Source organism: Seriola aureovittata, chromosome 21 (genome assembly GCF_021018895.1).
Source record: "Seriola aureovittata isolate HTS-2021-v1 ecotype China chromosome 21, ASM2101889v1, whole genome shotgun sequence".
NCBI classification, from domain to species: Eukaryota; Metazoa; Chordata; class Actinopteri; order Carangiformes; family Carangidae; genus Seriola; species Seriola aureovittata.
The window spans coordinates 1,425,100-1,435,968 of NC_079384.1; the positions used below are offsets into that span (position 1 = coordinate 1,425,100).

Consider the following 10,869-nt stretch of genomic DNA (forward strand, 5'->3'; position numbering starts at 1 on the left):
ATCTGCAGACCAAGACAGTTCAGTAGCTAATAAACTTCCCTTTTTCAAAATAAAACTACACATCTTGAAGTGGCCCCTCATTGTGAAACAAACATGCTTCAGTTGTTTATACAGCACAGTCACAATGTTTTCACTGAAAGCAGATAAATGACTAGTGAATTATCACCAGTAACAGTTACATCTACAAATTACAGCTTCAGTGAGTTATGGGCTCAGTACTGATGAAATGTCTCTTTAGTTATAGAAACACACAGTAACGACTGTGATATTTCATGTTTATCAAAACATGCTGCCCTTCTTGCTTATTCATTTTCCTTTTGAGCATTAGATCAGAAGATCAGGAGCGATGTCATGTCAGCACAGAGATGGATGGGATTAGCTTGGCGTAAAGACTGGAAGCTAAAGTTAAAAAATATCCACACTCATATCTGTTATATCTTCTTCTTCTATCTTTTTACGAAAATGAGAAATGAAAACAAAAATGTGTTGTTACGTGCTTAAACTATTTAGCGATGCTAACCATGTCCGGACTCCAGCTACATATGTAGCATACAAACATCAACATGATGTCAATCTTCTCATGTAAGTCTCTGAAATATAAATTTAATGTGCAGATAATTGTTCCCATGTACTGTGACATTACTGTGTGCTGCAGGGGAGAGGCAATACGGAGCTTAACGTTCGTCACATTCAAGCAAAATCCACAATAGATTCTGTTAGGACAAAAATACAGTGTATTGGCTATTTAAAAGAGATGGATTATGTTTTGTGGTGGCAGCAGAGTGTGCCTGTGAGCTGTTTTTAATGGTTTCTTAAAAACAGTGGGAGCCTTTGTTTTCCAGAAGGCAAAGCAGCAGCAGAAGACAGTGTAGGAGCTTCTGACTGAGCAAAATACATCAGTGGGTTTAGACATTTCATTGGCTTTAAAGGTGATAGATGAAAAAAAATACACTGGCGTTATCCTTTCGAGTGCTGGGCTCAACAGATAAAGTGGAGTTTAATTTTGAACGGGCTGTCGTTTCATTACATGGTCAGTCCTCTAACTTCAACCTCTTTCTCTCTTTCTTTCTGTCTTCTGATCCAGATTGCTGAGACGTCGAACTCATTCCTGAACCGAATGCTGAACAGAGACACCATCACAAGAATAACGTATAAAAGTAAGTGGCTGTGCAGTAATGTAATTAGGGCCTTAAAGCAGCGACGGTTGAAGTGACGGCTACGGCGCGCGTATGCATTTCAACGAGCTGGCGTTGTAGTTTAAAAAACATCGCTAGGCAACATTTAACTTTAACAGCGGCTTCTTCACTGCTTCAGGAAACTGAGGTGGCTCTGAATATTGCTGCAATAAGTCTCTTAAAATGTCCGAGAGCTCTTCACTTACAGAAAAAACACATGAATTTCACATGTGCAGAATCACGTGTGTGCACATGTACATGTGATTTTTGCAAATATTTGCTTCAGAGACAATTTAATATCAGAGGGAGGAGTTTATATAAATACATCGGTTACTTCAGCACCACGGACAGCGGCGTGGCTGTGGGCTGGAGAGGGAGGGTGGAGGTTAACAACAGTTTGTTAACAAGGAGAACGAGTTGTCCCAGGTAAACAGAGAGCATCCTCACCTGTTGATGGTCCTTGTAGAAGAAACAATAAACAATATTGTTGTTGTACTGCAGTGTAAAGCTAATTAACTCACCCTAGTATTATAATTAAGGAAAACTGCTGCTTAGCTTTACACACCTGAACAAGCAAAGCAGAAGTTATTCAAGCTTTATTATTCTGTAAAATAAAACAGTTTTTATGGAGGACCACAAGTGTCACGGAAATAGTAAGAAAGCATTTCATTAATTAATAAGTAATTGTACAATAACAGTAGTTATAAATAAATGTGTTTACATATGTGTTCATTATAAGTGAGTAGATGAATTACAAAGTAATTAATCATTTGAAAAACGGGACTTATAAAAAGAATTTACAAATGAAATAACAATCCATCAATAAATAGTTCAAATTAAAAGGGGATTTACAAAAATAAAAAATAAAATACATTAATGAATTCATAATGAAACTCTATTTGAAGAAACAGTTTTAAAATATAAATAAATTTAATTAAGAACACAAATTTGAATCAGGCATTTAAAAGGGTAATTTCCTTTTCTATTCTCATTTCCATTTTCCTTCTATTTTTCCTTTTCCTGTTAGCTATTCTATTGCTTATTCATTTAGCTTCTCCTATTACCCTCTCCATGACACTTTGGGCCTTGTGCTGGTAAAACGAGGTAAAACGATGCTAATTATCCACGGGATGTAACCAGCTCTCTGATTAGTTAGAGAGCCTTATATTGTATATCCTTATATATATCTTTTCCAACACTGTTTAGGCGCCAAGAAAAGCCCTTTTAGGAACATATGTTTATGTGCTTGTGCCAGGACATTTTAGTTTTGGCTTTCAGTCTCTTCAAATGTCAAACCTTGATATAAGAAGAATTTTAAAGGGACATTGCCAGTGAAAGGGAGAGTGTCCACCAGTGGAGACACCCTGATCGTCTCCTTCCCACAGGTGATTGCCAATCAGAGAGCTTGTTACGTCCCATGACTAATTAGCATTGTTTTACCAGCACAAGGCCCAAAGTGTCATGGAAAGGCTAAATGCAGAGGCTAAAAGGAGAAGCTAAATGACCAAGCAAATCGAGTTGCTAATAGGAAACAGAAAAAGCGGCGAGGAAATGGAAATGCAAATGTGGAAGGAAATTAGCCTTTTAAATGCCTGATTAAAATCTGTATTCTAAATTCAATTTAAGTTGTTTATTTCTCCTTTTAAACTGCATTTTTAAATTCCATTATTTATTTTGTGAAATCACTAATGTATTTTTAAATAATGTTTTATGTTGGTTTTTGTGAACACCTTTTTAATTTGAGTTATTTATTGATGGATACATTTTTCATTTGTAAATTCTTTGTATAACTCCTCTTTTTATTGCCCATTAAAAATATCAAATAATTAAATACTTTTGTTATAATTAAATTTGTAAACAAATTAATTCATTCCTATTTTTAAACTTAGTTATGAATAACAAATTTAAGAAATGCTTTATTAGTATTTCTCTGAAAGTTGAGGCCCTCTGTAGATTTAAACCACGTTACAAATGAAGCAGCTGACCCTGGACAGTAACCGGTTACTACTGTAGGTAGTTAGCTGCTACACATGCTAACGTTTGTAGCTTATGGTAGAGCAGACAAACACAGTTTAATCTGTTCTTTACACTTTTGTTCCTGTTTGGTTTTGAAAAAGAAAATAAAAAGACAATGTTTTCCAAACTCTTTATAACCTTACTGTTCATATATCTTTATTATAGTTATATATATTTCTACATACTACATCTCTCGTAAACCGCAGTCCCATACAGACTGCTTGAACATCCAGAAATCCAAAGCTTGCCTCGTTCTGGTTGCGTAGCTATGATTGGACAAGTGCTGTTTGAGGACGGGGTTTATCAAAGTGTTTATTTTTTACATAAATACTTAATTTTTTGGATCTCATTATCATTATTTCATCTCAGAGTGGTAATTGGAGGGATGCAGCAGGAAGGGGATGATGAGAACTCTTGATAGTTGGAGGATGGCTGTTGGTGAGGAAGCGTGTTATGCAGCAGTCGACAGCTGCTCTCCAGAGGTTTCCCTCTGCCAGCCTGCCATGCTGGAGAGGCGGCAGCGGCACAGAGATCGCCCGGGGCTAGCTTGAAAAAAGAGACAAATAATTGGATTAATGGGGGGGAGCAGTAAGTGGCTGGATAAACACACTGACCCCTTGTGACTGGGAGGAGTCTCAGTGGCACCGAGCAGAGCAAGAGGCTGCAGGCGAGGGGGCAGGTGGGGAGGGGGAGGCAAGCATGGGGGGTTGGGGGGGGGGGAGGGGGGTTTCCTCCAGGTCCATGGATTTTGACAGCTTTCGAAATTGCCTCAGATACAGCGTCTCACACACGTGCACATGCAGCTACACGCCACCACCGCACATGCTTATGAGTCCTTAAGCATTTCCCTCTCTGCTAGCCGAGCGCACTTTTTTCCTGTATATGTGCACACACACACACACACACACACACACACACACACACCATCTAGAGAGAATAATTTGAAGGATGAGTGATGGATCTGCTCTTCCTCCGCTGTAGGTGGAGTGGTAACAGCACATCGAGGATCACAGAAGCTTTTTATGGAGATTTTCTCAAATTAATCCGGTCATGCTTATTTTTTAATAAATTAATATCCTTTTGAGGAACGCTGTTTACAAAACGCAGTTTGTAACAGCGATGCAGAACACAGGCGAATTAGCATTAAAGCTGCAGCGGTCCAACACAGTGACTCATCAAAACGCACAGTCCACTTGTTAGCAGAGGCCTGACAGATGACGAGTCACTGAGAGCATGCTACTGGAGTGTGGTGGGGGGGGGGGGGGGGGGGGGAGTTGCAGTCTGTCTAATTAGTGTCCTGACAGTGGCGAGATGAGCAGAGAACAAACCCAGTGTTTAGTGCCGAGAAACTTTATCTCTGATGTGTTATTTGCCAGTACGTTTTACTCTCTTTCATTTCATTGGAGCAGACACAGACTGGGGGGTAGTTCTGTCCACTATGTTAAGATTCATCCATTCACCATCCAAGAACTTCAGTCATTCAGGTAATCACAGCATTTCTCTTTTTATAAGACAAATCTGCAGAAGAATTTTCCAAATCGATACCGAATGAAACCCGTGTTGATTTCCAGTTGAGCCAAGAGTCACTCAGCAGACACACACATTCAGACACAACGCTCCTTTAACACACACACCTAACGGCGGAGGAGCCGGGAATCAAACCACCGACCTTCTGATTGGTGGACAACCTGCTCTGCCTCCTGACTCTCTCCCTGATTGTGCAATATTGACTTTTTGACACTTTGCAGAATTGATACGGTGAATGTTGAGCCTCTTCACAGACCCAGCAGACACAGAGCAACATTAACATTCACCTGCAGTTTGAATATGTCTGATAATCACTCGAGCGACTCCCGAGGGAGCGGCTGCAAAATGTTCGACTATGTTCAACCAGTTAGTTGCTAAGTTTGTCTGTAAACCAGAGGGGAGCTGCAGGGTCAGGTGATCATTCTCTGTGGGTTTGAGTTGCTGAAGCGATGAGTTTAGATTTTCTGTAACAAATGTTTTGAACATCTGAAGGATTTAAATATCAGGTGCATCCATGAGCGTGGTGCTGTGTTCAGTGTGACAGTGTTTCTGTTGTTGTTTTTCTTTCACTTCATGTCTCTTCAGGTCTGTAAAGATCCTTCAAATAAACACAGTCCAATAACGAGAAATCTGTCGTTGCTTGAAGATAATCCTTTTAGTAATCTGATGACTTTTTTTCCTGCTGATTCCAACGTCCATACTTGACCCGTGTTGCTCTCGTCCTGCAGACGACGCCTACCTGCTGACCGGCCTGAACATAGAGGAGATTTACCCGGAGACGAATAGTTTCATCACGTACGACGGTTCGATGACCATCCCCCCGTGCTTTGAGACGGCCACGTGGATCCTGATGAACAAGCCGGTGTACCTCACACGTATGCAGGTGAGCCTCAGCTGCCCACCCACACCTGAGACACGACACTCCCAGAATTCTCTGAGGATTGTCGGTGTCGGCTGAGGATTTTCTCTGCCGTGGAGTTGAAGTATTGTTCAGCCCGGCACTGAAACTTTCTCAGCTCTCCCTCTGTCTAATCCTCCGTACCGTCTGCCTGGAAAATAATGCAGTGGATCAAAAATGCCTGGCTCACATTTCCATGATGCTTTTGCCAACTTTTCTTTTCAATGGCTTCTTTTCTTCCTCTGTTCCTCCCCGTCTCTGTCTCCATCTCAGATGCACTCCCTGCGCCTGCTGAGCCAGAACCAGCCGTCTCAGATCTTCCTCAGCATGAGCGACAACGTTCGCCCGGTCCAGCCGCTCAACAACCGCTGCATCCGCACCAACATCAACTTCAGCATGCAGGGGAAAGACTGCCCCAACAACAGGGCCCAGAAGCTGCAGTACCGAGGTACAAACACGTCCTGGTTCCCGCCGCTGCCACGTTATCACTCCGCCTCCATCTCTGACATCCACCATGCAAATACCATGACCTGAACACAGTGAGCTAATATCATAGTAATACCAACGAGAGTATAGCTCCTCCTCGTTAGCGTGTTACTACTGAGTTTCAGCGTAAAGTGCTGTGGAGCTCCAAATTAAAAGGCACATAAACTAAAGATTATCAGTCAGTCAAAACTAAATCAGTCACCAGGGAAAGAGTTCAGGTAAAATTACTTTTGTAAAAATGTAGATAGATAAAAGTACAAAGATAGATAAAACATCTATATAACAGCTGGCTAAAACTAATGCGGTCTAATACAACAGCTCTGCAGTTGCAATATTAATTGTCATTGTTATATCAGTGATATAATATGAATAGAAATGCACAGCACGAGAGGCTTTCACCTCTCTTCTCTTTAGAGGTGTTAATTTATTAAACGCAGACGTTTAGCGAATCCCTGCAGCTACTTGAACTTCTGACCAGCAACTGACAAGATGTAGTTTTTGGTCAGTGGCTGCGACGTTTCATTATTCACTGAACTCTCAGCTTCAGGGGAACGTTGCTCCTGAATGCCCCTGATTTTAATTTGTTTTAGAAACGACATCCACTTAAAGTCCAGGGGATTATTGCCTGATCTGGTCTCGCCATCATAATTAATAAACTTAATATCAAATGTGAGCGTTGAGCCGGGACCGGGCTGAAAAAACAGACTGCAGATTGATGCGCTGAAGAGACGGAGTCAGATGGCAGGACAGGCAGAACACCTGTTTGGCTCTGACTGACTGAACTGGCTGAAAACTGGCTTGTCACAGCTCAGTGCAACCTGGGAGGTGTCGCTGCAGTCTGTTTGTCATCTCCTCCACTCTTGTCTCAGCCAATATATCTGCTGCACACAATGTTGAATCTCACCCCTGAAGTGTAAATACTGTGCAGGGCGAGAGGCAGCACCAGTTCCCGCGTCTCATCCTCTTATTTTTGTCATGTTTTGCTCAGGGTTTGCTGTACTGTGGCCGACACACATCATGATTGTCTTTTCTGTTTCCATCTCTCGCCGGTTCTTTCTCTTTTCGCTCTACTCCACCCGCTCCACCCCCCCTCGTGCTGAAATGATGAAATTGGTATTCTGTGCAGCAGTCGTGGGGAGATTTGAACCAGGGGCGGAGCCACACCTTGTAAACACCCGTCCCATCTTGAGTCTATATTCAGGAGACATGTACAGCAGCTACATGCAGGATTTTTTCAGACCATTTGTAAATCCTTTGGGGGAAAACATGAGCCTGAATCCTGTTTCCCGCCACATAAGAAGAGGCAGCAATGGTCTGATCTTCCTGCTCCTAGGTCAAGTAAATGTCTTCACTACTCTGAGCAGGAGAACATTTACTCTAATGAGATTAATCCTTCCCAGGAAACATCAAGGAAGAAAATATAAAACAAAAAGAGTTTTAATATTTCTGATCATAAACTGAAGCTGTAGAAATATTAAATGCACCTCTGCTCATTTCATGTCCTGTCTCTCTTCCTCTTCACCTGCCGTCACCTCCTCCTCTTCTGCTTCAGTCTTTCTTTCTTCTCTCGTCATCGGGCCACGACCTACAAACGGCGATGTGTCTCCAGTAGCTAAAACAGCTCCATTGATCTGCCCGTCCAGTCAGAGAGCCCGAGGGGAAATGACACCAAGTTGAAGTTTTATTATAAACTTTGTAAAAGATTCGAGGCTTCTGGGAAAACATCCCTCACCCTCCTCGCACCCTCCTGATCGCCGAACAAACGAACTCCAGAGACTCGGAGCAAAACAAAAACACAAAAGCAGAACAGTTTGTTTAGTTGTTTGGAGATTTAAAGGCCTTCGTGTTGAAGTGCAGAGGTGGGGGGCGGGGTAGGAGGGGGTCTCATTAAAAGGGGAAATAGGTCTCTTTGGTGATTTGTGTAAGGTCAACCTTTTAAAGTGCGAGCAACAACACGCCCCCCCCCACCCCCCAGGAGAGGTGGTCATCGGGGTAACTGAATGTGGAATCAGGGTGGTTTGAGAGCTGATGTGTATGTGTGTGTGTGTGTGTGTGTGTGTGTGTGTGTGTGTGTGTGTGTGTGTGTTTGTTTTACTCACCTGATGAGAGGAAACATGTTTAAATTCCTTCTTTCACATGAGCGCGATACTTTTTATCAAATTACAATGTTTATTCATGCGCCCTTTTTTTATTTTATTTCTTTCAATACATTTCTGTCAAGGCTGCCACTCAAAACATAATGGCACCCCCCCCCACCCCCCCCACCCATCAACCTCCTCTCTCTCCCACCCTCCCCAATCACCTACCACCACACACCCATGCACATTCATTCCATTCACCCGAGAGCCATTCGTTTTTAAATTGTACGTTATCACTATAAGATGAAATATGGTGTGTGTGGGGGGGGGGGGTGGGGGGGGGTGAATATGCTGGAGAATAGTTGAGCTGTGGAGGAGCACTGCATATATAAATCAGTATTCTCACTCCTGTCCTTCTCCTCTCTTCCAGTGAACGAGTGGTTGCTAAAGTAAGCCTCCCTTGGATGAGCATGGAGACGAGTGTCAGAGATGGAGAGCGGGAGGAGGAGGAGGAGGATGGAGAAGGGAAGGATGTGAACCCGGGCTTTAAGGCTGCATCTCATCTAAGATTACTTCATGGCATTGTAAAAAGACAAACAACACCAAGACATTATCCGAGCGAAGGAGCAAAGAGACTCTTCTTTTCATACATGCTGAACTGTGTGAACCCTTGATCTGACACATCTAACACGAGTCCTTTCCCCCACTGCACAACTATATCTATACGGACATTTTGATACCAATACTTTTTTTGGGAGAAAACAAACAAAAAAAAAAGACACTTGGAAACAATTTAAAAAAAACAAACAAAAAAATAAAAACCATGTGGAAGCGTTTATTTGAAAGCTTCCCGACCCACAGGACAACGTTGGGACTTTAAAGCCTTTGTACATAAAGAAGTTGCGATCAGTGGGAAAATCCAAGGACTTCAGTCACTGCCCCCCCCCCCCCCCCCCCCCCCCCCCAGCCCCCGCCCCTCCCACCAAGACCAAGTGGTCAACAAGTGTCACACGGACGTTTCATTAACAGTCACCAACAAGGCATGCAATCAGCAAAACCAACAGAGAGGGAACACAGCCTTACCTTGTCATTGTCCCAAAACCCCGGAGTCACGTCACAGGAGACGAAGAGTCAGATATTTACAGGCTTTCTTAACGGCCTCTCAGAGCAACCAGTGTCTTGGCCTCGTTTGTACATATTATAATTATCAATAACTGCAGAAAAATTAATATGTTAAGAAAAGTAATGAATTAAACATTCAAAAGATATATTAAAGAGGATTTTAAAAAAGAAGAAGAAGAAGTTGAGAATTTTAAAAAGCTTGGCGCACTTTGAATTCTGGAGCAGTTCTCGGTTCGAACTGATGCCTTTTTTCTGTTTTATTGTTTACAATGGTCATACACTGTGTTTGAGTAATGTTATCAGCCCAATAAATGTGTCTGGAAAGTTCACTTTGGAAAATGCTTCACTATAGGAGGATCTGACTTATTGTACCTGTACCTGTTTTGTACCGTTCCAATATTAAATGTGTTGATATGTCAATATCACCCCCTCAGAGAGCACGCTCAATGACGGAGAGGGCGCCCGCGGTGGCGTTCTCCTCACTGAGGCTTCCTCTGCTTTGTTTCCGTGATACCGCCGAAGCTTATCGGCCGAGCACAGAGGACGCTCTGTCGGGGGTTACCGTGACTTGTCATAGTCTTTTAAATCACATCAGCAGTCATCAGGGGACAGAGAGGAGAGGAACCTCCTGTGCTGATGGAGCTACACGCCGAACAACATGGCCTCGGTCCAGCGGCGGATTCTCTACAGGGAGCGGAGGGAGAGCGCCACGGGGTCCTCACGGCGGGTTTACCAGGTGGTTATCTGAGGTCGAGCCCATGAAACCGGGGATGGTAGTAGCGTGTTTGACATTTCTGTCTTTTAAGCCAGCGCGTTCAAAATGTGTTAAAACCAGTTTCACCTGTTTATTAAATGTTGTAGGTGAAATATTACAGGTCACTCCACAGTAATGACAAAACCTTCATACTGAAGCTTTTTATTCAAGACTTAAATAATAATAATAAACTTTATTTGTATAGCATTAAAGATATTAATGTCAAATTACAGAAATAATAAATCAAAATTTTTTCATTAAAATAAGTAAAAAAAATTACATAAAAAGGATGAAATCATTAAAACATCAGTACTAGCATTTAAAAAAACGAAACTTTTTACCGTGTGTGTGTGTTCGTGTGTGTGTTCGTGTGTGTGTGTGTGTGTTTTATCATTACAACCAACCCAAACTCCTGTAGCCATGAACTAGCTTAGCTAACAGCTAAAACATTAGCACTGACAACTTGCCTGAACGATCTTTACATAGACACGATAAATATGGTTTACGTTTGAAGAGTTGAACAGAGCAGACTGATGTTACTGATATTACTTCCTCACAGGTGGAGTAAAGACTAAACGGAGCATGTGCAGAGTGAAAACAGGTGATTTCTGATTGAACAAATTAGAAGTGTTACAACCATCCTCAGTGTCCTCTACATGAGCAGGTACACAACACAGGGAACGACATGTGACACAATAATGAGCTGAAGTGAAACCAGAACCAGCTTCTGTAGTGGGTAAAAGAAAACCTGCGTTTATACTGATAAATATTAATAAAAATCCATCCTCCATGGAAACCACTGTTCTGTGGTTC

At 42.2% G+C, this 10,869-nt stretch overlaps 1 protein-coding gene across 1 annotated transcript in view; it reads left to right on the plus strand.

Moving 5' to 3' along the window:
* The window catches only part of ca10a (carbonic anhydrase Xa), a 206,865-nt gene extending 197,234 nt beyond the window's left edge, over window positions 1-9,631 (plus strand). The window contains exons 6-9 of the mRNA XM_056366372.1: window positions 1,085-1,157; window positions 5,447-5,601; window positions 5,890-6,064; window positions 8,611-9,631. Of these exons, the coding sequence (XP_056222347.1) occupies window positions 1,085-1,157; window positions 5,447-5,601; window positions 5,890-6,064; window positions 8,611-8,633 (426 nt within the window). The 3' untranslated portion in view covers window positions 8,634-9,631. The remainder of the gene's footprint in view (window positions 1-1,084; window positions 1,158-5,446; window positions 5,602-5,889; window positions 6,065-8,610) is intronic.
* The last annotated feature ends 1,238 nt before the right edge of the window (window positions 9,632-10,869 follow it).